Source organism: Aquarana catesbeiana, linkage group LG01 (genome assembly GCF_042186555.1).
Source record: "Aquarana catesbeiana isolate 2022-GZ linkage group LG01, ASM4218655v1, whole genome shotgun sequence".
Taxonomy (NCBI): domain Eukaryota; kingdom Metazoa; phylum Chordata; class Amphibia; order Anura; family Ranidae; genus Aquarana; species Aquarana catesbeiana.
In genome coordinates this window covers 615184221-615211828 of record NC_133324.1, presented here as the reverse complement: position 1 = coordinate 615211828, position 27608 = coordinate 615184221, and the positions used below count along the sequence as shown (strand labels likewise).

The 27608-nt window shown below is 40.7% G+C and overlaps 1 protein-coding gene across 6 annotated transcripts in view; it reads left to right on the top strand.

Moving 5' to 3' along the window:
- Nucleotides 1-27608, top strand: part of ARHGAP24 (Rho GTPase activating protein 24) — a 1254786-nt gene that overhangs the window by 1069937 nt on the left and 157241 nt on the right. Inside the window, exon 1 of one of the 6 annotated variants that reach the window (XM_073600049.1) lies at nucleotides 10739-11021. The exons of the other annotated variants lie outside the window; for them this stretch is intronic. Within the exon in view, the coding sequence (XP_073456150.1) occupies nucleotides 10985-11021 (37 nt within the window). The 5' untranslated portion in view covers nucleotides 10739-10984. Of the gene's footprint in view, nucleotides 1-10738; nucleotides 11022-27608 lie in introns of those variants that run through there. 6 annotated transcript variants of the gene reach the window in all.

Genomic DNA, 27608 nt, shown 5'->3' with positions numbered 1-27608 from the left:
ACTAAAAGTAGCCCACTCCGCCCCAGTGTGAAAGTGCCCTAAGTGATCCCTATGGGAAGAAATAATTCTGATAATTAATTCATGCACACATTAGTAAGCATTCTAGTACTTAAAGTGATTCTAAAGGAAATATAATATGTTATACCTACCTGCTCTATGCAATGGTTTTGCACACAGCAGCCCCGATCCTTTTCTTTTTGGGTCCCCTGTTGGCGGCCCTGGCTCTTCCCCCTTGCCGAGTGCTGAGCAGTAGCAAGCCTCTTGCTATGGGGGCACTAAAGGCAGGTTCGCTCCCGAGCCACATTTTGCGTGTCCATTCACACACAGAGTGTGGTTCAGCCAGGCCCTCGCTGTCGTCTCATTGGCTCACTGGCTGTGATTGGCCATTTGCTCCTGCTGCTGTATGAGCCAATGAGGAGAGAGAGCTCCAGGAGAGCCGCTGCTCTCATGCACATCAATGGATTGAGATGGGACTCAGGTAAGTATAAGGGGAATCTGGGGAGGGAGCAGCCCCCCAGGAGGTTTTTTACCAAAATGCATTAGGGAAAACCTTTGAGCCTTTAGAACAACTTTAATATGAAGAAATATAGCTAAGGTCAGAACTGCTTAAGAAAAATGCATACCAATAAAATTAGGGTGCTTTATGGCTCATTTACATTAGTCTCAAAGAAAATATAAATAACACTGCGCTAACCCAATGTGAAAAGCAGCTACATAAAATATGACCAATATTGTAAACAGAAGTAAAAGTGAAATGCAGCGCTAAAAATGATAACCAATGGTAAAATGCACATTAGACATGGTGACCATTACCAATATATACATAGCTGAAACACATGAAGCATAATACCAAAAAATTGAATATTAGATGGGATATAGTAAAGTCCCAATGTATGGCTATGAATCTGATACAAGAGAGTCCCAAACATAGGCTAAATATGAATGTTGGACTGATGTAGAAATCTTCTCTTGTATATCATGAGTTGTACGATCATGGGAAGTGAATAGATGGAATACGCTTACCAGCAGGAGTGGATTCGGATGCCGGTGACACCGAATCAAACAGGCTCTGAGATCCTTAATGGACGATGGTTGGACGATGGTTGGTCCTGGAAATCCTGGATCTCAAGGGGGATCTATCCTCTATGGTCCACGTCACGACTGTCCGTTCAGAAGCCCGAGAGGGAATTCTCCGCCACAAACAAGTCTCCAGAGCATGGATGGTTCCCAAAAAGATAGATAGGACGCCAATAGTGCAGACCAAATGACGTATTTTATTGGATATAACCAATAATCAACAAACGATATAAAAACGTGATCACGTGTAAAACAATAAAATCAAGTGTAGGGTGAGCCTTACTCTTTCCTACACTTGATTTTATTGTTTTACACGTGATCACGTTTTTATATCGTTTGTTGATATTCATTTTTTATGCCCACCCCAACTATAAATATAAATGAAACCAAAAATTAGAAGTTTATCTTACTGATGTTTTTGCTTCCAAAGCTACCCCATTTCCAGCAGAAAGTCCATGCCTACCCAGAGGTCACTATGCTTTGTGTGGGAACAATAGTCTCTCTACAGCAGTCTATAACGCCCCTGCTGAGTCAGTTCTGTACTTAGCAAGAAGCTTGAGCATTGCTGATTGAAGAGCTGTAGTTGAGAAAAGACAGGGCATGTGTTGGACTGCTGTAGAGAATATTCTGATCTAACAGCAGAGGAGATATGATAGCGATATACAAAATCACCCAAAAGGGGAAGTTCCACTTGTTTGCATCCTCCTCCTCACCACTGCCACATTTGGCACTTTTTTGGGGGGTGGGTACCTGACAAAACCAGCAGCGATCTTAACTAAAGCTCTGCCCCTCCCCCTCCTTCAGCAGTCTTCTGGGAAACATCACAGGTCCCAGAAGACTACAGGACCTTTCACAAGACGCAGGATGGCTCGCGCATGCACAGTAGGAAACTGGCTGTGAAGCCGCAAGGCTCTACTGCCGTGATGCCTGCACCCAAAGTCGATGGAAGAATTGGCTTGGGTGAGGACATCACTGGATCCCTGGACAGCTAAGTGTCCTTATATTAAAAGTAAGCAACTACAGTATTTGGCCCTGCTGACTTTTAATTTTTTTGGAGTTAGCCTGGAGCTCCCCTTTAAAATTGATTCCAACATTGGGAGGAAACTAATCAGTATCGGGTCACTCAAGAAGACATGTGGCATAAGGGGTTCTGTTAGATGTGGAACTCCCTTCCACAGTCAGTGGTTTCAGTGGGAAGTGTTGCTAATTTCCAAAAAGCGTTTAGATGGGCATCTTATTGAACATAAAAACAGGGATATGGGACGTGGTAGAGACATAAATACACACACCCACAAAAGTTGAACTAGATGGACTTGTGTATTTATTCAACCCTGCCAGGTATGAAACTATGGAACACACAGCGCAGCACTCTTTAATTGTAGTCTCTAAACCGGTATAGACTTTTCTGCTCGGTATTGGAGAACTTTCAAATGAAAGACAACAAAACTATATTTAAAACTTACTGTTTTAAAGTGTCCTAATTTTATCGGAACCAATTTCTCTACAATTGGATTTATAGCAGGAATTTAAATTTAATCTAATTTCATTAAAGCATGCAACATTATTTTGTAAGATGTTTTTGAGTTCTGTTAAATCATACTTTGGGTCATATACCACCATTTGTTATATTTGAATGGGTGTCAAGATTGCCAGATGTGGTATACTTTATTCAGCAGTCCTGAATTCACTTCTGAAATGTATATAAGGATCATTGATTATAACAATAGATCATTAACAATTCCGGTTTATTTTTAGTGCAAGTAACAAACCAAACTTTCATTTTTCTTAGTTTCTTTCCTCGGACCTACTTGACCTCAACTGAACAATAGACCAACTTGTTTTTCTATTTCTCTACAGATGGAGTGGTGGATTAGTGGGTATATAAATACCATACAAAGAACAAGAGTATTTGAAATAAAGTTTGAGCAGTGTAAAACCCACTCTTGGGTTTTATCCAAATCATATGCTTTGAATACTTGAATGTCCTATTTAAAGGGAAATTTAATTAAAATAAAAAAAAAAAAAAAAGTTGATACCAGTGATACATATGCCACAATTTAATTAAATCTAGTTAAATGTGCATCAAAAAATAATGCAGCTGCTATTTTGGTATCCAAAAAAATCTATTATTGTTTATTTTTTTAAATTACCTTTTTGATCGTGTGACAGCTTTGCATGTTAAAAAAAAAACAGTACTGGGTTAAGTAGTTGGTTATGAAAAATTGCTTACCATCTAAGCTTTTAAATGTTTGTTTCTAAAAATGCTATATGAATCACCCATCTCTAAGGACCATCTGTCATCTGAGATACTTTGTCCTACTAGACCTTTAGCAAGCCACCATGCAGTTTATTACAACCATTCTCTCTTTCCCTCTCTCTGTCTGTAACAGTCATAGGGGTTTATTTATTAAAACTGGAGAGTGCAAAATCTGGTGTAGCTGTGCATGGTAACCAATCAGCTTCTAACTTTAGCTTGCACAATTAAGGTTTGACCAAGAAAACTGAAAGCTAATTGGTTTCTATGCAGAGCTGCACCAGATTTTGCACTCTGCAATTTTAGTAATTCTCCTGCATAGTATTCTAAATATTGGCCTAGATTCTAACTGATCGTTGCAAACAATACACATTGACAGTCGAGGCTCAGCAATGAGATACCGTATTTATCGGCGTATAACACGCATCGGCGTATAACACGCACCCCAATTTAGGAGCGAATTTTAAGGAAAAAAAAACTTTTAGGAGGGAAGTTGAAGGGAAAAAAACTTACATTTAAATGCCCATCATTGCAGCCTTCTCAGTGCAGCCTTGCCCCAGTGCAGCCTTGCCAGTGCAGCCATGTCAGTGCAGCCATGTCAGTGCAGCCTTGTCAGTGCAGCCTTGTCAGTGCAGCCTTCCCCAGTGTCCATTGCAGCCTTGCCCCAGTGCAGCCTTGCCCCAGTCCAGCCTTGCCCCAGTGCAGCCTTGCAGCTCGCTGAGCTTCAAAATTGCCGACCGCGATTTGAAAATGGCGCCGCCGGTGCCGAAATACACAGAGCCGGTCCTCGGCTCTTCTCGGAGGCTCTCGTTCACTTTCGGCTCCACTCAGGATGGGCGTGACGGTGAGCGGAGCTATCCGAACCTAGCCGAGTACACTCGGCTAGGTTCGGGCGGCGCTTGAGTGAAGCCGAAAGTGGCCGAGAAGAGCCGAGGACCGTCACTGTGTATTTCGGTGCCGGCGGCGCCATTTTCAAATTGCGGTCGGCGATTTTTTAGACCTGACAGGTCAGGATCGCAGGGGATCGGCGTATAACACGCACCCGCGATTTTCCCCTGATTTTAAGGGGAAAAAAGTGCGTGTTATACGCCGATAAATACGGTAATTTCTAATGTAGTGCCTGCCACAAAACATGTATGTACAAAAAATAACAATTTTATATATATATATATATATATATATATATATATAAATTGTAGCAGAGCGTCCCAGAGAGAGCCGGAAAAAGTCCTATTCAGGTTTTATACGTCTCCCAGGCTCCTCTCATATACATTCAGGGATCTCTGATCCATGGTCCAGTTCGGGTCTTGGTCCCAGGCCAATTTAAACTCACTTGAGACAGACAGCCAGTGCTCTTGGCCTAGGAACCTCAGACAACTTCTGTCTAGGAGTGCAAAATTTTGGTGAAAGCTATTGGTGTCGGTTCACACTACAGCGACCTGAAATTCAGCAAGACTTTGCCAGGCAACTTTGAGGCAACTTTGAGGCAACTTTGAAGCAACTTCGAGGCAACTTCGAAGCAACTTCCGGGAATACGCGGGTAATTTTCCTGTAATGTTGGATTCAAGTCACATCTATTAAGATAAGGATCCGACTTGGAGGCAACTTCCATTGAAATCTATGGGTACAAGTCGCCTTGAAGTAGTACAGGAACCTTTTCTGAAGTCGGAGCGACTTCAGTAGTGTACATTAAGACAGCTCTCATTCACTTCAATGGAATTTCTTATGTCCAGCGACTTGACTTGAGGAGGCTTGAGGTCTGACGAGTCGGATCTCAAGTCACTGTAATGTGAATCGGCACTTAAGCTGTGTATGTGGAAGCTGACAAGCTGTAGGCTTGCTCGGCCTGGTAGTTAGGACCTGTAAATATTGTATAGTTAGGTTTTTGTTTGGCTATTTTTGTTCCTATTTGTTTTTCTGGAACCCTGTACAGCACCTGTATATAGGCTTGTATACATCACAAATAAACACCGCACTGTTTGTCACTACCTCACTGGATTTGGTATCTGTGCCTGGAAGACTGCTCATCCCAGGGAGCTTTGTACCTGCTACCTGTCCCCCAGATTACAATATATATAGTTAAAATAAATTGTGTACATTATTGAACATATAAAGATACTCTTTGTAAAGATACTCTTCGGCTACTAAAGGTAAAAATGTTCCTTAGAAACCATCAACAAATTACAAAGAAATCAAAACCAGCACATGCAAACTGGATGATAGAAGGAATGGAATTATTACCTGATATAGATAATAAATGGTGAAATCCCAAACTTCTTCTAAAAACTACCAATCAGATCTTTGAAATATTTAGAGCTTGGCAACTTGGAATCCAGATAATCTGATTCAAGATCAAGATATCTATCTATCTCTAATATACACTATATTGTCAAAAGTATTGGGGCACCTGCCGTTACATGCACATTAACTTTAATGTCATCCCAGTCTTAGTCTGTAGGCTTCAATATTGAGTTGGCCCACCCTTTGTAGCGATAACAGCTTTAACTCTTCTGGGAAGGCTGTCCACAAGGTTTAGGAGTGTGTCTATGGGAATATTTGACCATTCTTCCAGAAGCGCATTTCAGAGGTCAGGCACTGATGTGGACAAGAAGGCCTAGCTCGCAGTCTCTGCTCTAATTCATCCCAAAGGTGTTCTATCGGGTTGAGGTCAGGACTCTGTGCAGGCTAGTCAAGTTCCTCCCCCTCAAACTCGCTCATCCATGTTTTTATGGACCTTGCTTTGTGCACTTGTCCAAATCATTTGGTGGAGGGGGGATTGTGGTGTGGGGTTGTTTTTCAGGGGTTGGGCTTCGCTCCTTATTTCCAGTGAAGGGAACTCTTAAAGCATCAGTATACCAAGACATTTTGGACAATTTCATGCTCCTAACTTTGTGGAAAATAGTTTGGGGATGGGCCCCCTCCTGTTCTGACATGACTGTGCACCAGTGCAGAAAGCAAGGTCCATAGAGACATGGATGAGCGAGTGTGGGGTGGACGAACTTGACTGGGCTGCACGGAGTCCTGACCTTAACCCGATACAACACCTTTGGGATAAATTAAAGTGGAGACTGCAAGCCAGACCTTCTTGTCCAACATCAGTGCCTGACCTCACAAAAGCGCCTCTGGAAGAATAGTCAAACATTCCCATAGACACACTCCTAAACCTTGTGGACAGCCTTCCTAGAAGAGCTGAGGCTGTTATAGCTGCAAAGGGTGGGCCAATTCAATATTGAACCCTACGGACTACGAAATAAATTGCAGTTTACCAATTCTTAGATGTGGTAGCTGCATTTTAGGCTTTTTGTTTCCCTTTATTTTTAAACTGGTAATCTGGACAGTTAATCTGTTACTTTTCAACTTCTTTTAATCGATCAAGCTGTCCAGCAAAAGTGGTATCTATAGGGTTGAAAGAAACCACTTACCACTAACAGGCCGTCTTTAATGTGGGGCAAAAGGGGCATCTGCCCCGGGCCCAATCATTGATGTGAGGCCCAAAGCAGCTGCCATTTGAGCTTATTCAGCCCATTTTATGTGAGCCCAGCAAGTCAAGGGTCTGCCTCCCACCCTGGACTCACAAAAGAATGCTCCTTAGAAAGCAGTGTAATGTCTTCAAATGGCAATCTGCACATTTTTAGGATCTGCTCACCATCAGGGGAAGTAAAGGGTGAAGAAGACCCGCCCAAAGACAAAGGTGCTCAAATGTGGGTAGGTCCTGAGGTTAATGTCTTATAGGGTTTTGTTTTATTACATTTGCCATTGCAGTTCAATCTGCAGATACATATACAGTGGCTTGCAAAAGTATTCGCCCCCCTTGAACTTTTCAACCTTTTGCCACATTTCAGGCTTCAAACATAAAGATATAAAATTTTAATTTTTTGTGAAGAATCACCAACAAGTGGGACACAATTGTGAAGTGGAACGAAATCTATTGGATATTTTAAACTTTTTTAGCAATTAAAAAACTGAAAAGTGGTGCGTGCAAAATTATTCGGCCCCTTTACTTTCAGTGCAGCAAACTCACTCCAGAAGTTCAGCGAGGATCTCTGAATGATCCAATGTTGTCCTAAATGACTGATGGTGATAAATAGAATCCACCTGTGTGTAATCAAGTCTCTGTATAAATGCACCTGCTCTGTGATAGTCTCAGGGTTCTGTTGAAAGCGCAGAGAGCATCATGAAGACCAAGGAACACACCAGGCAGGTCCGTAATACTGTTGTGGAGAAGTTTAAAGCCAGATTTGGATACAAAAAGATTTCCCAAGCTTTAAACATCCCAAGGAGCACTGTGCAAGCGATCATTTTGAAATGGAAGGAGTATCAGACCACTGCAAATCTACCAAGACCTGGCTGTCCCTCTAAACTTTCAGCTCAGACAAGGAGAAGACTGATCAGAGATGCAGCCAAGAGGCCCATGATCACTCTGGATGAACTGCAGAGAACTACAGCTGAGGTGGGAGAGTCTGTCCATAGGACAACAATCAGTCGTACACTGCACAAATCTGGCCTTTATGGAAGAGTGGCAAGAAGAAAGCCATTTCTCAAAGATATCCATAAAAAGTCTTGTCTAAAGTTTGCCACAAGCTACCTGGGAGACACACCAAACATGTGGAAGAAGGTGCTCTGGTCCGATGAAACCAAAATCCAACTTTTTGGCCACAATGCAAAACGATATGTTTGGCATAAAAGCAACACAGCTCATCACACTCAACACACCATCCCCACTGTCAAACATGGTGGTGGCAGCATCATGGTTTGGGCCTGCTTTTCTTCAGCAGGGACAGGGAAGATGGTTAAAATTGAGGGGAAGATGGATGCAGCCAAATACAGGACCATTCTGGATGAAAACCTATTGGAGTCTGCAAAAGACCTGAAACTGGGACAAAGATTTATCTTCCAACAAGACAATGATCCCAAACATACAGCAAAATCTACAAAGGAATGGTTCACAAATAAACGTATCCAGGTGTTAGAATGGCCAAGTCAAAGTCCAGACCTGAATCCAATCGAGAATCTGTGGAAAGAGCTGAAAACTGCTGTTCACAAACGCTCTCCATCCAACCTCACTGAGCTCGAGCTGTTTTGCAAGGAAGAATGGGCAAGAATTTCAGTCTCTCGATGTGCAAAACTGATAGAGACATACCCCAAGCGACTTGCAGCTGTAATCGCAGCAAAAGGTGGCTCTACAAAGTATTAACGCAAGGGGGCCGAATAATTTTGCACGCCCCACTTTTCATTTTTTTATTAGTTAAAAAAGTTTCAAAAATCCAAAAGATTTCGTTCCACTTCACAATTGTGTCCCACTTGTTGGTGATTCTTCACAAAAAAATTAAAATTTTATATCTTTATGTTTGAAGCTTGAAATGTGGCAAAAGGTTGAAAAGTTCAAGGGGGCCGAATACTTTCGCAAGCCACTGTACTTTCTAAAGTTGCCAAAATCTTCTAAATTATTATTAATATATCAAGAACTTAGCAGAATTCCTGTGTGAGTTTTATAAAGGGATACTTGGGCTGCAGCTTTTCTTTATTACAACATCAAGTCTGATCAGGTGTTTATAATAAAGCAGACCCTCTCATGGAATCTACAGAAGCAGATAAGCATCTGCAGTGGTATTTGCTAAACTCAATCTATTGTATATTACTGACCCAGAGAGGATTGCTTTCAAAAAAGTGGATTTTCACTTAAATGAGTCAACTGCACTTTTGTTGAGAAAAGAACAATCCCCTCTAGGTTAACAAAGTGCATTGCAAGGATTTTAACACACATTGTTGTAGAGTCCTACCAAAAAAAAGTGAATATGAGTGACTTTTTCCTTATTAATCAGCTGATGCAGTTGCAGCATTCTAATGAGGAAATTTGCAGTGTCAGCATCCCTTCAGAGGTAGTTAACCCTTTGGGAGTATCTGACCAATATGAAATTTTTGTTGCAGAGGGTGCCGAAAATCGAACTTGTATCTTAGTGCAGACTTCTGGGAAAATCATTGAGCCAATTACTGTACACAAGCAGGAAATTTAATTTCTGGGGAAGGTCTGTACACCAACTGTTCAGAAGGCTTTCAGGTTGTCATATTGCATTGAATATTACAGAAAATTACCACTGCAAATTTTAAACGGAAAAATAATTTTAATTACATAAAATTATATAATGGCTTGTGGAGCACTTGTATACAGATACTCCTCGTTTAACGACTTACCTGTTTAACGACTGCTCAGACTTACGGCCAGCTCTCTCCACCTGAAGGACGCGCTGTACATCATTGTATTGTACAGTACAGAATTTTCATTTGTGTTCTGTACTTATGCAAATTAAAACAATGTTATTGAGCTGGAGTTTTGTGTTTAGACCTTTTTTTTCACAATACAGTAGTTAAGAATGCTTAAAATATTGATTTCTTGTAACTCCTTGTTTAAAAACCAATTTGTTTAATGACCTGGTCGTTGGAACGGAACCTGGTCGTTAAGTGAGGAATACCTGTATGTTATGTTTTTTTTTTTAATTTTTTAAATTTTATTATTTGCTATATTGTTTTCCACAAAAGTGGAGTTACCCTTTCAGGGTCAAAGGAAGACTTGTCGCTATTACCCGAGAACAGCAAGACCATTTTACCTGTTATAGACACTTTGGTCTATATGGCCAAACATGATGTGTAATCTAGTAAAATGGTGAAGAAGGTCAAGCATGGGATATCACTAATGCAATTCAAGACACTGATGTCTGATTGCTACTCTTTGTGTGATCTATAAAAAAACTGTTAAAGTGGAGTTCCACCCACTTTTACAACTCTTCAGCATCCCTCACTAAACTGTGCACTGTAAACGAATTGGATATATATATATTTTTTTTCTCAGCACCTACTGTATATCTGCTGTATTCATGTTTCACTTCCTCCTCCCTGGCCCATCGCATCATTTACTGTTTGCAATGCCTTCTGGGAAGGGGCGGCAACTTCCTCTGAAACTGCTGTTGCTATGGAAACCTGACCTGAAACCTATTACACTGCTTGTGCTGCACTGAGCATGTGCGAGATCTGCAAGGATGAGATCCAGGAAGAAATACAGTCTGGCTTCAGATGCCCACACTTAAAATGGGCACGGCCTGCTGTAAGTTTATAAAATAACATACTACTGCTATAAACTAACAAAACAGACCTTAGTTTACAGACTCTCTTTACTAGAATACATTAATCTTGTGTATTATAGGGGTATTTTTACTTAAAAAGTATAATTTCGGCCAGAACACCACTTTAAGTATGCTTTTCCAAACAATACATAGTGTAAAGTGCTGTCTATTCTTTGAGGCCGCTCTACAGCACCATGTGGGTGTGACTTTCAGCCGTAGTGTATGTCTATCAGGCCTCGTCATGTAAACACTGGCTCATGAGGGATTTCAAGCTCATTGTCTGCAGTCTCTGTGTACTCTCCTTGCTGGAAAAATGCTAACTTCTCCTTGTCACACGTTTGGATATAAGTGAGCCTATGAAGGCAGCACAAGAAGGCTTCATACAGTATGTCTGAAGAATAATTAACTTTTCACTGCAGAACATGGAACGTAAATTAGAGCCAACTTTCCATCGAATTTCTCCTACAAGCTTAATTTAGAAATACTTGACCTGTCTGCTGTAGCTGGATCACTTGAAAGGTGGCTTCCCATCAGAATGCACACAGTGAATTCTGGTTTCTGCAGCACTCTGTGTAAGTGGATTTTATATTAACTCTTTCAGCTTCTTTTGGACCATATTGGTCAATGATGGTATTAATTATAGCCATGGAATAAACACTATCCATGTCTATATTTCTGTTCATTTAAAATCATCTGTCTCCGATTTGTAATACATTCTGTGAAATGAAAGCTGTTTTTCTTTAAGCAAAACACATTTTATAAGTAAATGTTTGGCACTATATGTAATCTGGCACCTGTGTAATTGTTAGAAAATGTGTTTTTTCCTGTTCTTTGAAAAGTATAATTGTGAAGTTCTAAAAGAGGCAGCAAAATTTTGTTTAAAGGATGACAGATGGATTCAGTGCTATTGCCAACTATAAATAACCAACCAGTACCTCTTTAGTCCTTGCAAAACACTAAGTATGTGTACCTAACATGAACTCTGGAATTAAACTTCATTTCTTTTAAATGAAGCTTGCTTAGGTCATCTATTTGCATTGCAAGGATTTTAGCAAACTTTATTGCAGAGACTTATCTACTTTCCACTTTGTAGATATTGAACTCTGTGCACCTGCTGAAATGATTCAAAATGAGCAGTGAGTGCATGATTCTGCCTTTAAAATGATAATAAACCCTTAAACCTTAAGCACTTCAAGCAGCTAATTTAATGACTAATGCCCTGTACATACGACCGGTTTTGCCATCGGAATAAACTCCGAAGGTTTCTCCGACGGAACTCCGGTGGAATTTCGCTCAAGCGGTCTTGCCTACACACGATCACACCAAACTCCGACCGTCCGTACAACACGTACGACCCATTTCTAGGTCTGTCAGAATTTTCAAAAAAAAGTCTGATGGGGCATACACACAATCGGAATAGATGATGAAAAGCTTTTGTCTGACTTTTTCTGTCGGACATTCCGCTCGTGTGTACACGGCATTACTGAGTATTATTTTATATATTACTGTTATTTATATACACAGTGTTTTATGTATATATTGTACATTCACATCAGTACTTGCCCTCAAGGAGCTTACAAATTAAGATCCCTAAGGCCAGCCATAGATAGATCTAAATTCGCCCGGTTCATCAGGAACAAATTTTGATCCGTCCATGGACAGGCCAGTTGTCTTGAAGTCAATCCATCAATCAAGTTACAACCAGTCTTTCTGTTTTTTCTCCCCGGTGGGGAAGGCTCGCCGTGCTTCCCGCTGGCAGAACACAATAGCTCTGCGGGAAGGAGGGATTCCCCCATCAACACTGACTGTGTTGATGGGGGAATCAAGCAATTTTCTTCCCTTTAACCTGTGGTTGAAGGGAATAAAATTGAAGGCCTGCCTTTTTCACATTCACACATACTAGGACCAAGTTAGACAGGTTCCAATAAACCTATGAGTATGTCTTTGAGTGGGTGAGGAAGCCAACACAAGCACAGGAAGAACATGCAAACTACATTCAGGTCTTGTCATGGTTGGGATTTGAACCAATAGTCCTAGTCCTGACAGACAGAAATGCTAACCACTTAGTGACTATGCAGCTTCCTTAGATTTTAATCTTTTCTTATGTTCCAATTTATGTTGGTGCCACGACAACTGGCCCAAGTTTCCTGTTTGAGGGTGGCTCCTTTCTCGTGAAGCATCCTATGAAGCCACCCTTGCATGCAGGGACTAGAAGTGTGTCTCTCTGCAATGTGTGCATCAATAGAAACATCTAAAGCCAAGGATGGTAAGGCACTCTCTCCCTTGTTCAAGTTAATAGACTGGCTGGAGACTGCAATGTCCACTGTTTCGGCTTTCTTGTGTTCAGGGAAGCAGCACTGAGAGAAGCATTTAAAGTTGTAAACTGCAAGTCCTGGGGTAAGAATGTGTTAGCGAAAAAAGCAATGATGGTTTAACACTACTTTAATATAAAGAGATGAACATCCATATACATGTATAAATGATTTACCATAAGTAGAACCTCCAGTGCACCAAGCAAAAGACAATGCTGCTGATACAGTACTCCATGCAAAAGGTTGTGTGTAACCTCAAATCCTATGCATGCCTACAAACTAATACCATGGTTGTGAGTTGTTTGGGCAGTTGTAAAAGGTTCCAGCTGGCTGTAGATTGGAATGCAAAAGTAGTATTACAGGAAAAGTTTAGTGTATTTTGAATGAGCATGAAGTTCACTTTAGAAGTCATCTTTGGCATGATGTCTAAATTGTAACATGGAATAGGTCGCCGGGGTCAATGTAGTCTCGAGCTTCTGTCAATCTATTTACTTGAAGAAGGAAGGAGCAGGGGAGTGACTTGCCATCCTAGGCTTTGTTGATGTCTGTGATGGTGCACACAGCGCAGGGACATTTGGCTGTTGTCCACGTTAGGAACACGGATAAGTGGTTTTGGTGGGGCTCCACTTGACCCTGCAAGGATAACCGCAGTCCAGTGGCTAGCCTTAGTATTACACTCAAGATCAAACACACAAAAGATTTGAAGAGGCTGGGGGCGAGAGTCTGAAAAAGTGGTTTGCTAAGTCTGCAACAGTACATGCAGAACTGACTAGAGGTGTAGGGAAAACTGTCAATTTGATCTGCTAGCAGTTTAGTTCTAGATGTAATAACCCAGGTTGGGTAAACTGTTAGCACACTAGCAGAAATAAAGAGGCTTAGCAGTGATAAGGAGGACCAATTGGATTTTTCTGGAAAGCAGGATTACAGTCTGGAATTTATATTATACAGAGCAATGTCTAACTCACAGTTATATGATGTGTGGTTGATTGTGTGTCACCCTTTGCAGCCCCGCCAACCTAGGCAAAGAGTATGCTCTTTTGGAAAAAAGCAGTACAGGCAGACAATACCATTTAGGAAGAAGGTCTCTCTGCATTTAATGCTGTCTCAGATGTCATAATAGGACAGGACATCACTATGAATACAGACGTCTGATAGGTAGTGGTACATTTTATAGCCATTTATTCATAGTGAAGCTATGCAGCCTGTCCCTAATTCAACTTCTGAGCACTTGACTTATATTCCCTCGAGGTGACCCTACTTGCAGTGTATGCAGACTTTACAACTAATGTCTTTCTGGCTATTCAGTTTATATTTCTGCTGAAAAATAAACACGTGTAGTCTCTCTAAGGCTAGGTTCGCAGATCTGCGAGCTGTGTTTTGCGTGGGCACAGCAGCCCATTAATTTCAATGTTCTGCTGTGCCTCCTGCTAACACAGGGAAAAGGTTCCTCCTCCATTTTTTAACATTCCTGCCCACATGGATACTGCAAGTATGGTTCCCAGTGCAGGAGCCGCTTTGCGATTTCCAGTGCATGGGGGTGCCATTAGGATTAATGTTATCCACACGCATCTCTTGAGCAGCAGTGCGTTTTTCTGTGAAGGTGTTTCGCACTGTGGGAACGGGTGTGGTTCTGCAGTGGCAATCACCCGCACAGGTGTGGACCTAGCCTTAGAAACTATTTTAAAACCTAACTTCAGGTTTCATGTGACTTTTAATAGTCCATTTGGACCAACTTGGTCCAAACAAATTACAAAGTCACAAGAAACCTAGATTTAGGCTTTCATTTTCTAATTTCCCCTGAAGAGTTAAAGTGGTTGTAAAACCCTTACATATATCCAGTAAAGTGACCAGCCTTAGGTGAAACACAGAGATAAAACATACATAAGTTGTACTTGTTAACTGCAGCCCTCTCTCCTCTACAGCCTCCTAAAGCACACAATTTTCAAAGCATTTCCCAGCTCTAGCAGGCAAGGGATGGGGACCAGGCATCACATACCACAGAACAGGAAGCTGAGTGTAATCTGAGACCTGAGTGGAGAGAAAGGACCCCCCACACACACACACACACACACACACACAAAGTCCCATAGAGCGCAGTTCAGGCCGTCAATCACCTTTTGTGTGCTGGAGGGATGGGACCATCTTCTGGGATCCTGTGGTCCTGGCATAACTTGTCGCAAGTGACCCGTGCAGATAGCAGAGAGGAGAGAGAGCAAGAGAGATAAGAGAGAAGCAGAAAAAAAGAGTAAGAACCACACTAGATACTTTGGATTGAGGCTAGTGTGCACCATAGAGGGCTATGCTTTGTTCATTTTTCATTTTAGAGTATTACAACCACTTAAAAAAAAAAAAAAAGGTTAAAAAATAATGGAGGCCAAGAGGCATGGAGGAGCTCAGCTATGAGGAACGATTAGAGGAACTGAATTTATTCTCTCTTGAGAAGGGGAAATTAAGGGGGGATATGATCAACATGTATAAATACATACAGTAAATGGTCCATATAGTGAACTTGGTGTTGAGGTATTCACTTTAAGGTCATCACAGAGGACAAGGGGGCACTCTTTACGTCTGGAGGAAAAGCGATTTAATCTCCAAATACGGAAAGGCTTCTTCACAGTAAGAGCTGTAAAACAGTGGCATAGACTCCCTCAAGGGCTGGTTCTGGCCAGCTCAGTAGATTGCTTTAAAAATCAAGAAGGATTTTTTTCCTCCGCTGGAACAAATTGGATCATGCTTTTCTGAGGATCAATTGTGGGTATAGGATTGTATGATTGTTATATTCCAGTTCATTGGCTGAACTGGATGGACTTTTGCCTTTTTTTTTTTCAACCAGACTAACTGTAACTATGTAACAGAGCAGGCCTCAGTTCGCTAGCACATTAAAACCGTTTGTCATTTTTCCATAAATTTGGTCCTGCTGCAAATATTTATAGTTGTATTTTATAAAGCCCAGACTCCGGTTACCTAACTTAACAATACAAAAAATGTTTGAAAGATACATAGATCACTGTTCTTTGAAATATTATTTCCTGTTCTCCAGTGTGATGGACTTGGCTGCCAGAGAAATTACCAAATATGGCTCTCTAGTAAAAGTTACTTATAAGAACTTGAGGGAACGAAAAAAAAAAAATATCCGGATTAAGCAATAATTGAAATGTTTATTTCTGGCATTGCCAACCTAGCCTGAAATGAGTGCATGTAGCAGTGTAATAGAAACAGTGTTAGAGCAGCAGTGAATTACAATCAGTTTTGTGAATCAAGCAGCCTAACTTCCTCAGTATACTGATTTATGTATCTCATTAGAGTACATTGAACCATAACACTGTTCCCTTTGCCTTCAGCAGAGTGAGCTATGGACAATTGCTTTATGTTGCTAGAATTCTGTGAATAATAATGTGCTAAGGTTATACTGAAGTCCTTTACATCTGAGGCTTTACTCCCCTGTACACATTTTATTTTTTATTAGTTTTACATAGATTGTTTTTTTCTGTAGGCTTTTAACCTGGGTTTAGCTGAAGTTTAATGGATAGTTCCTGCCCCACAGTTTCTTTGTATTTCACTTTGCTAGCAATTGACATTATTAAATTACAAGAGTCCAACTGTTATCTTGAGCGAGATAAGAATTGTATGTTTGTTAACATGATGGGAAATATGAATAAATTGGTTTAGTTTTCCAGACAAATATTTACTTTCTGGGAAATTATCTATATCTGTCTATGTATGTATGTATGTATGTATGTACCGTATATATACTGTGTATCTGTCTGGTCGTGTACATTGTAATAGCCAGGCAAACAATTTCCCAGTTTTCGTCAAGTGTATTCATGTATAAACTTTAGATATTACTAAAGCCGGTGTTCTTTCAAATTCCCCAACCCTTCAGAAACTCCAGCCCCATTAATTTCTTTAAACCAGAAGTAATTGGGAGTTTTTGACGAATTAGTGGTTGGACACAACACCGGCAACCGAATAGAGTCCGGTGCAGGATATTATGAGCAGAGATTCTTACTCCGCTTCGATACTAGCCAACAAAATGGCCGCCTCCGAGGCGGGGACAGCTTTGTCCTCCTTAGCCACTATGCTGTCAAAACAGCTCAATCTTCCTGTACCGGACTATTCGGTTGTCGGTGTTGTGTCTAACCACCAATTTGTAAAAATCTCCAATTACTAAGGTTTTAAATAAACCGGAAGTGACGTGGTTGGAGTTTCTGATTGGTTGGAGAAATTGCCAGAACACCGGCCATAGACGGTTTGAATCTCAGCTGGTTCAGCAATGTATGGGCAGGCTGAATTTGCCCAAGTTGACTGATCCATCAAATTGAGTACAACCAGTCTGTTTTATTTTCCATGCGAATATTGCCAGCAGCTATAGACACTTTGCAATCATCACTGTGTGTTCTCCTGGCGGGGATGGCACCCCTCCGGGAGAACACCCCTCTCCATAGGCTATCCCCTCTTTAGTCTATCATGAATGCTGCTGTCAGACTTATCCACCTTACCAACCGCTCAGTGTCTGCCAACCCTCTCCTCCAATCTCTACACTGGCTCCCGATCACCCAGCAAATTAAATTCAAAATACTAACCACAACATACAAAGCCATTCAAAAACTCTGCCCCAAGCTACATCACCAATCTTGTCTGCAAATATCACCCAAATCGTCCTCTCCCCTCTTCTCAATACCTCCTACTCTCAAGCTCTCTCGTCTCCTCCTCTCATGCTCGTCTCCAGGATTTCTCCAGAGCCTCTCCCATCCTCTGGAACTCGCTACCTCCACCTGTCCGGCTATCCCCTACTCTTGCTACCTTCAGGCGATCCCTGAAAACTCATCTCTTCAGGAAAGCCTATAACGTCTCTAACTAATCTTTTACCTCTTCCATCAGCTCATTCCCCACAGTTACAACCTTTTGTACCACCTACCCCACCCTATTAGATTGTAAGCTCTTCTGAGCAAGGCCCTCTTAATCCTCCTGTATCTTATTGCATTATAACTGTATTGTCTCCCTTTTATATTGTAAAGTGCTGCGTAAATTGTTGGCGCTATATAAATCCTGTATAGTAATAATAATAATAATAACACAATAGCTGCACAGGAGGCATTCCCCCATCAACGCTAATTGCAGGAAAGAAAATCGCTTCAACTATGGCTGGCTTAAGGAGTTTATTGTAAGAGCGAAGCCCTCCAGTGCTTTGCTGGCAGCACTGCAGCTGGTCTGGGGCGCTTCAATCTACTCCTGGTCTTCGTTCCAGGTTCACTCTGTTCGGCAGCTTTAATGGTCTCACAGACATGATGTCACTCCTGCGCATGTACACAGAGGCATATCACCATGGCACAGAGTAGTGCCGTAAATGTACTTTGAGCTGCACATGTGCGGCTCAGTGTATGCTACCGCTAACAAGTAAGGAAAAGCATTTATGACATTGAGATTTTTTGCAATCAAGAATTTTTTTACTTTAAAATGCGGAAATAATCAATAGGCAGAAGGGGCAACTAAGCTTACTACCCTTTTTCCCTGTTGATAGAAAAGAAAGCCATGCCCGATGTCTATCTCAACACCTTTTTTTGTAGAAGTCTCTGACAATTAAATTGTCATACTTAGAGGAGCTCCAGCCAGTTCTACAAAAAATAAATAGAAGTCAGCAGCTACAAATACTGTAACTGCTGACTTTTAATATATGGACACTTACCAGACCAGGGATCCAGCGCTGTCATCACCAGTCTTCGGGTCCCCCGACTGAGTTTATTATATGGACCAAATATATCTTTGACAAGGTGATCATATCTCCTCTTAACATAGAGCTTAGTTAATCTTTCCTACCAGTTGAGGTCCTCCATGTTGCTAATAATGCATTGCCCTTTCCAGTTCCAAAACATCTTTTTTGTGAACTGGTGCCCAAAGCTGAACTTTACATTCAAAACAGTAGGACAACTAAATCTCAATAGTAAAGTGACTGTGTATTTAGTTACAGACTTGAGCCTCTGTAAGTATACCTTCTCTTAGTCTGTATCTTTTTGAAATGGGAGGCAGGACAGTAAGAACATATGATATGATTATAGAATGTCTGATGATGGTACCCTTTACAAAGTTTTCTTAACAGATACGTTTTTTAATAGAAGGACTGTGAGTTTATTTAGTGAACCATGCCTTTATTCTGGTGACTTGACTTAAAGCGTAACTCCACTTTTGTTGAGAAACAAACATTTCCCTCTGGGTCATCTATTTACATTGCAGGGATTATAACAAACTTTGCTGCAGATTCCTAGTTTTTTGTCATTCTGAAGAAATCCATGTGTGTTTGTCTGTGCCTCTGTTCTGAGTGGGTCTAATGGTAATGTTTTCATAATTAACTGTCAGCTGTGGCAGCTGCAGAACACTAATGAGAAAATCTGCTGGGCCTGCATCCCTTTAGACGTGTTCCTATTGAAAGTATCTCTCCAAAAATGACATTTGTGTTGCAGGGGATGCCTGAAATTGGACTTGTATCGTAGTGCAGACTTCTGGGAAAATTAGTGAGCCTTTCACGCAAGCAGGAAATTATGTTTCTGGGGGGTGGTGAGTACACATTCTGTGTACAGAAGAGCTCCAGGTAGCCATATTGCATTGCATTCTCAGAAAATTACAGAGCTGCAGATTGAAAAGGAAAGGTAATTTTTAATTACAATATGATTAGTGTCGCAACTACATGCGCTATATTATTTTTTCTTTATTTGCTATTTTTTCTCCCATGAAATTGGAGTTACCCTTTAAGAATGAGACCCTCACAATACTTGGACTCCACAAATTTTACGGTAAAAAGGGAAATAATACTGTAAACCGTAGTGTTAGAAACCCAAGATCCAATCAAAGAAATATCATATAATGTTTAATGTGTTCATGAAATTCCAAAAGTAATTTTCAAAACACTGTAATCTGCAGCTATTATTAAAATATTACCCAGTGATCCTGCCATAAGGTTCATTTTTCAGGCACTTCCTATTATAGGTTGACAGCAGTCTGTCTGTGCCTCCCAATTGTGTTCTTGCATTGCTATCCTAACACCCAGACCTTTAATGGAAAACCACAGGTGGCTGTTACACATTAAACAGACATAGACCAGTGTTGTCACCATCAGGAAAATTGCCATGCAAAATTTCTAAACAGTCATTCCTGAAGTGTACGCATGTAGATCAGAGGTAGCTGCAAGGGGACCACAGGGGATCAGCTTCACTGAAACACAAAAAAAAGTGGAAACAAGTTTTTTTTTTTTTTTTTTTTAAATGACTAATTGTTTATTATATACTGTACAGGAAATTATCCAAAAGCATTTTTTTTGTGGAATGTTACATTTATTGCTTAATATATATTTCCCTTAAATTTTGAATCTACTTTAAAAGTCATTGATTAGCCAGTTTTCTCACTGCTAATTGCTCCTTGGCATTTATGCAGGGCTAGTAACCTATAAGTTTAATTGTTAATTTGCCTATTTACTGGAACACGTTCTTTCTTCCATGCATTATTTTTCTTTGTCGCCATGTGTATTCATTTGCATTATGACTGTAAAAAACAAATGTTGCGGCCTTAAGACTGTTACCTGCATTTTAATTTAATTAAAAAAATATCATTGATTAGCAGCCTAAAATATACATATTATTTTTTTATACTATAATGTGGGAAAAAAACATTAAAACTCTCTATGGCTATTTACTTCTATTTTCCCGTTGGCAATTCCCAGTCATATGACCCATATTAACATTGTTATTACTGTCCTCTAGATATTGCCTCTAACACATGACTGCGCATTCATAAAGCCACGTAACGCTTGACCTGCACAAAAAAATGTCCATGTTTGATACCTGCTGCCTTTTTTATCTACAACAACTTAAAAGTGATTGCGTCCTTTTGTTTCGAAGCACATGACTAGGTCGGTTAAAACGGTTTGCTATTAAAATATTACCTGCAAAGTTTCACATTTACAATACCAGCTGATACACTGTACAAATACAGGTTTGTATCCGAACCATAGCTGCCTACCATTGTCCAACATCTGAAGGATATATAGGGAATGTGTAAAATCAATAAATGTTGTCATCGCTGAATTAAGGCAATGTGGTTTCCTAAGGCCATCATAGTGCAGTAAGCCCATAGTAAAATATGGCAGGAGCCATATTTCAATGTCTTGAACAAAGCGTCAAGTTTTCTAGAAACATGCTAATGAAGTGGAAAATGACACTAAATGTAAACAGATATTTCATGTACTAGGATAATGGAAATTCCAAAATTTGGTTGAAAGATGTATACTACTGAACTGTAGGTGTCTCTATCCCAATTTCAGCAGGTGAACGTGAATCATTTATCATGTATGAGGACTTGTTTACGCTATACAATATAAGGAAGTATGTTATTGATCCAATTCTAGTAAAAGTCACATAAATTGAATGCACCCTTTTTCATATTCATAAATGTAGACCTTTCAGTAACTTTACGAGTCTGCATGAATACATTTCTGTCTCTTTATACAGCAACAGTATCATTTTCCAAACGAAAAAACTTTAATCAATAAAAAGCTGTCCAAAACCAATTTCCATGATGTTAGCAAAGTGCGACCACACTAGACCATTTAGTGTTTAAACGTCTCGGAGGATAGGCAGCTTACACTACAGACAAAAAGTCTATTACAAATAAAGAACAAAAGAATAGACAAAGGTTCCCACAAGAATGAATATATACGTGTAAAATTCAGTCAAAATAAAACAGACACAATCAGGCCAGGATCATAAAATCTTCACATATACAGTATCTAAACACCTGCAGCCAGAAGTATATGGTATGACTATCACTTTTCCAAGGCCACTTTGTCCTCATCAGAGCTTACCGGGCAGTTTGCCAACAAATCCATAAAGCCATTCCCTCATATCTCCTTGCACCAATGGGAATCCAGCATGGCCGTCTTTAGGAGACTGGCACCTCTTCTCATTGGCACTAGATGTCGCTAGGATACGTCGGATGGCAGCTTGGAATCCTATTGGCCAAGTGCACAGAAAGTCCAGGAAGTAGATGCTGACTCTTTACCCCATAAGTACGATGATGTCCTTCTTCTGGAGAGAAAAACAAATTGGAGGCATTTTCAGGGGAACCTGTTGCAGAACCCTTATTGATAATGTGGGTTTGCCTGGCTGTCTCTGGCTGTGATACTTTCTTATTCACTGTCCTAATACAAGCATGTAAATCAATAAGAATAGCTGATCTGCAGAGGTTTTTTTTTTTTTTTTTTAATCGTGACCTAGCAAGTACTGAAGCTATTGAAGTATTTTCAGAAGAAAAAGTCAACAACAGTAGCCTCCACGCTTCTCCAGTACAGGTTTCTTTTAATTTAATGTACAGTAAGCTGCTGTACTTTGTCTCACAGCATCATGAAACATGAATGTGTGGCTAAGCTGAGTGTTCATGTTTATTCCTGTATGGCAGGAAAGGGTACAGAGTAGCCATAGTAGGTACTGCCAATGCTGCTTTTCTCAGAAACAATAGTGGTAATTGGAGTGGAATATCTAACCCATTCAATTAGCATATCTTTGAGAATGGTCAATAAGTGTATATTCTTTGAACACCTCTCTTCTATACTGGATGTTTACAGACCTTGTAAATGCCAGGACAACAATAAAAAACAATGGTTGTAAATCTCTTTAATCATGAACACATTTCAGACCTTTGTTATAGTCTTTTCGGCCAAACCATTTTCAGCAAGTACAGAAAACAGTTGTTGATTCTTATAGAAATACAGTAATCTTGTAACTTCCTTTGTTACGCACTGAAATCTCAAATAAGTGTAGCACCTTTCTAGCATAAGCTGCTAGGTACATTTTGTTTTTGGCTCCTTCTGTAATCAAGGGAGTAGTGATTGTTTGGTTTGGTTGGTCTGTTCAGGGTTTCACAGGGTAGGAGTTTGATTGCTTCTCCTACTTCTAGAAGACGTTCCTAAAGCTTAGGAAGGGAGAATTCAAATAACCAGACTGAATATTGATTATGGCCTAGGCAATCCTTGGGAAGGTGTGCCCAGAAGGTGGCTGGGAAGCTGATAAATAGTCTGAAGCTCTGGAGAGAGTGTCTTTCCCTAAGGAGGAGAGTTCCCAGCCTCTTGGGGATTATTGCCCCTGAGGCAGCCTGTGAACTCTGTTGCTGTTCTGTGATATCTCAGCAATGGCAGAATTGGAACTTGAAAGTGATCTGGAACTGACTTCAGGACTTCACCAAAGGAATCTGGTGTAGAGAAGGACTGTCTCACTCACTGTATTGTGTCCATTGGAAGCTGGAAGGTGGCAGCCATTCCAGGGAACTTGTGAACAATGACACTAAATTTATTTCTGGTGACTGTGTATTTTTGGGATATAAGCGCCAGAAGTAGCTTGGACTAAGACGACTCTCATAGGGTCTCTTATACTGGCCTTTCGCCTGTCCTCAGCAGTGTCTTGGACTGTAAGCTTAGAGAAGAGTGTCCTCCTGTACTGTGCAGTGTTCCTGAGATTGCACTGGGTACCAATAGCTGTGCAGTAGTAACTAGATGCAAGAGAGACTTGCCTCATGGTCCCCAACTGTGAGGCATTAGGAGAAGTCTTAAGCTTAAAGTGATTGTAAACCCTCACCTTGTAAACAACCCATGGAATTTAAAATAGAAATGAAAGGCTTTTGCATTTATGCATAGATATCAAAAATAAATGATGAATCCCTTTTTTACCTTTTTTATACGTGATCACATAATCTCTGTTCTCAGAGCTGGGGGAGGAGAGTAGGCTGAGTTCCCAGCATAGCTAGAGAACTGACCACAGTGTATTCTCCTGCTTAGTGTGGTCAGTTTTTAATGGAAAAGCAGAGGGACTGGCAGGATCACCAGGGATTTCACACAAAGGAAGCAATACAAAGCGAACAGGATACTTTGTCATACAAGTAAATGGTACAGCAGGCACATATCCGGGATATGAAACATTGGGGTGACAAACGCTTTAAGGAGAAGTCTGTCCTCTAATTGCTAAGTACTATTCATTTGTAGTATCCCATGCCCCAACCCTCTCCAGTTAAACGTTTTACCAGCAATAAATCCAAAAAGGACAACCACAGACTGTTTATTGGAGCTGGAGTAAATGAACTGCTGTTTGAGTGGCTGATTATGGTGACAACGCTGCTCCTCCATAGATACAGTTCAGTGAATTACCATTTATATGTATACAGGTAAATATCTACATAGTTGGTAAGGTTTAATAAAGACGCGGGTCTATCCAATTCAGCCTATAGCATTGTCATCCAATGACAGGAAATGTGTTTCTGGCAGGATCACAGGGTAAAAATAAAGCAATAAAGCCTTTAAAAAGAAAATGATTGCAGGTTCCACACTAAGGGCTGGCACTTAGTTCTGCACTCCTGTGACCCACAGGAGAAGTAAGGCCAAAATAACTTTGGCCATGCTTATTTAAACCACATTTACACCCACTTAGTTCTGCATTTCTTTAACCCAGACTCAGCTGACAGCGGACTAAAGCCCAGATGCCTGACCAGCTACTGGCTCACCCTGTCAGCTCATCGCTGACAGCCTCAACCAGACGCTTCCACTCCCTCCAGAGTTCAGTATTCCAGTGAGGGGCAGAGCACAGAGTGGTGACTGACAGTGAACCCAAGAACTGAGCAACCAGCGGTCTTTGATTGCTCAGTTCTTGATGTAGAACCGGCAGGGGACAGCTGCAGAAACAGAGTATGCATGTTTGTGTTTCTATGTATTCTTTGCTATTCAATAGATATCTACTAAAAAATAAAAAAATATATATGATGAGTCTTTATGTTGGTGCACTATAATAAGTGGGGAAAAAACTCCACGGTAATAAAATAAGTGATTCATCTTATTGTTTTATGCCTGCTTGAAAAGGGTTGCTCTTGACAACACCAACAATCTCTTCCAGTTTTTACATTATATTTTATCTTTTAGGCTCCATGCACACTAGCATTTTTTAGGCCTCATGCACACTGGACGTTTTTTGACATTTTTACAGCAGCTGTTTTTGGCTGTAGACGTTTTTTCCTACAGTCATTAAACTCTCCATCATGTTATCCTATGTATCCATGTACACATAGGCTGTTATCAGCAGTTTGGGGGAGTGGCGTTTTTTGAGCAGTAAAAAAACCCCAAAACTAGTGGGTTCTGAGAGACGGTTTTCAGCTGTAAAAACGCTCTAACGCTGATAAACATTGATAAACGCACAAAAATGTCGCTCACCAGCGTTTTTTCACGTTTTTGATCCATTGAAAAAAAGAAAAACATTTTTTTTGTTCTTCAAAAAAAAAAAAAAAAAAACGCTAGTGCGCTGATGTGGAAAAACGCTAAAAACCGTTAATAAACGCTAAAAACCGCTTTTGCAGAAACGTTGAAAAAAGTTGAAAAACTCACTGCAAAGCTACTGACGTTTTTATAATTTTATTTTAACATCCAGTGTGCATGAGGCCTTAAGCTCCTAGAAGCTGTTATTAGCATTTTTTTTCTGCTCCTAGAAAATAATAGTGTTATCCAGGGCTTTTTTTCAGCGGGAATGCGGGGGAACGCAGTTCCGGCACCTCCAGCCCTAAGTGTATGTAATAGCATGGGGTGTGGGGTGTGCTGAAGGGTCTATTGATATTGGCTGCTGGGGGATCTATTGTCACTAGTGGGGATCTGATTTTGTGTGAGGGTCTATTGTTGCTGATGGGGAATCTATTGTTGCTGGGGGGGTCTTATGTTGCTGGAAGGGATCTACTGTTGAGGGAGAGGTCTATTTTTACTGGCTGCTGGAGGATCTATTGATGCTGTCTGCTGGGAGATCTGTTGTTGTTGCTGGGGGGGTATAATGTTGCTTGGGTAGATATTTTGTTACTGGGTGTGATATTTTGTTGTGGGTAGTTCACTGTTGCTGCAGAGAATCTATTGTTGTTGGGGTGGAGCCCATTGCTGGGGGAGTCTATTGTTGTGTGGGGATCTATTGCTGGGATTCTATTGTTGCTGGCCGCAGGGGGTCTATTTTACTGCTTTTCTTTTTATCATTAACATGTTCCATACAAATGATTTAGCACCACAAAATGGTACTTGGTTCTGTATTCTCTAAAAGGGGCAGTACTGGTAGGTGGGTAGGGGGTGGAATCAAGGGACGGTGGGTAGGGGGCAGAGACAAGGGGTGACTCAGACCGGGGGGAGTTCCTGCACCTATTCTCCGAGAAAAAAAAGCCCTGGTGTTATCATATGTGTCCATGCACACTATTTTAATCTATTATCATTTTGTGAGCTTTACCGTCTAGGAGCAGAAAAAAAATTGTTTTGGTAGAGTTTTTGGAATGTTTTTTCTTCAGGTACTGTAAAAATTTGTAAACTTGTAAAAAAAATGGTAATGCTCCTAAATGCTTCTAAGGCCTTATGCACACTGGATGTTTTTTGATGTTTTTATAGCAGCTGTTTTTGGCTGTAGACATTTTTTCTACAGTCATTAAACTCTCTATCATGTTATCCTATGTGTCCATGCACATATAGGCTGTTATCAGCAGTTTTGGGCAGTGGCTTTTTTGAACAGTAAAAAGAACCCCAAACTAGTGGGTTCTGAGAGACGTTTTTCAGCTGTAAAAATGCTCTAACGCTGATAAATGTCACTCACCAGTGGTTTTTAATGTTTTTGATCCATTGAATAAAAATAAAAATGTATTTTTCTTAAAAAAAACCCCGCTAAAACGCTAACGCAGAAAAACGCTAAAAACCGCTAATAAACGCTAAAAACCGCTATTGCAAAAATGTTGGAAAAAGTTGAAAAACTCACTGCAAAGCTACTGGCGTTTTTATAACGTTATTTTAACGTCCAGTGTGCGTGAGGCCTTAAAGCTACTAAAATGCTACTAGAAGTTGGCACAGAAATACTTTTATTATCATCATCATCCAGCGTTTTTTGAATTTATGAAAACCGTTAGAGTGCATGAAGCCTTATATACACTTTACAGAGTACATAGATCCATCTATATCAGTCACTATCTCCTGAAGGAGCTTACAATCTAGTGTTGAATAATAATGTCAAAGCACACCCACATTGATAAGGCAAACATACAATCCCCATATAGATTGTGTCTCTAAAGGGATTTGAATCCAAGACCCAAAGTTGCAACGTAAGAGATCTAACCATTTAGCTACCTTGCTGCTTTTCACAAAAGTGCAAAGGCAGCCAAATATGCAAACTATTAAAATATTGAGCACATTACTACAACAGTAGTATTAGGGCTCTTTCACACGGGGCGGATCAGTGATGATCCGCCCCGTGAACACCCGCTTGCTCAGCGGGGATCGCTCCGCCGATCCCCGCTGAGCAGAAAGATGACAGGTCCATCGCTGCACACTGTGCAGCTACGGACCTGTCAGAGCGCCACTCTCCCCTATGGGGGATCGGATGATGACGGACCGTTGTGTCCGTCGTCACCCGATCCGATCCGAAAACGGATGGAAAAATAGGTTTTTCCTCCGTTACACTTTTCGGATCGGAGCGGGTCGGATGTCAGCGGACATGTCACCGCTGACATCCGACGCTCCATAGGGATACATGTATGTCCGTTTTTTATCCGAAAACGGAAGGATGAAAAACGGACATACGGATCCCTCGTGTGAAAGAGGCCTTAAGCATTGCATACCTCCCAACTTTTTGAGATGGGAATGAGGGACACCTATCAGCAAAAGCATTCAGGCATAGGACACACCCATTGCCACACCCCCTTAAAGGGGAATTGTACAAAAAAAACAAGATTGGTTAAACCCACAAGAGCTTTTTTTTTTACCACTATTCCTTTATATTGGCTTTTGGAATTTACAAATGCAGCAATTTAGAAATC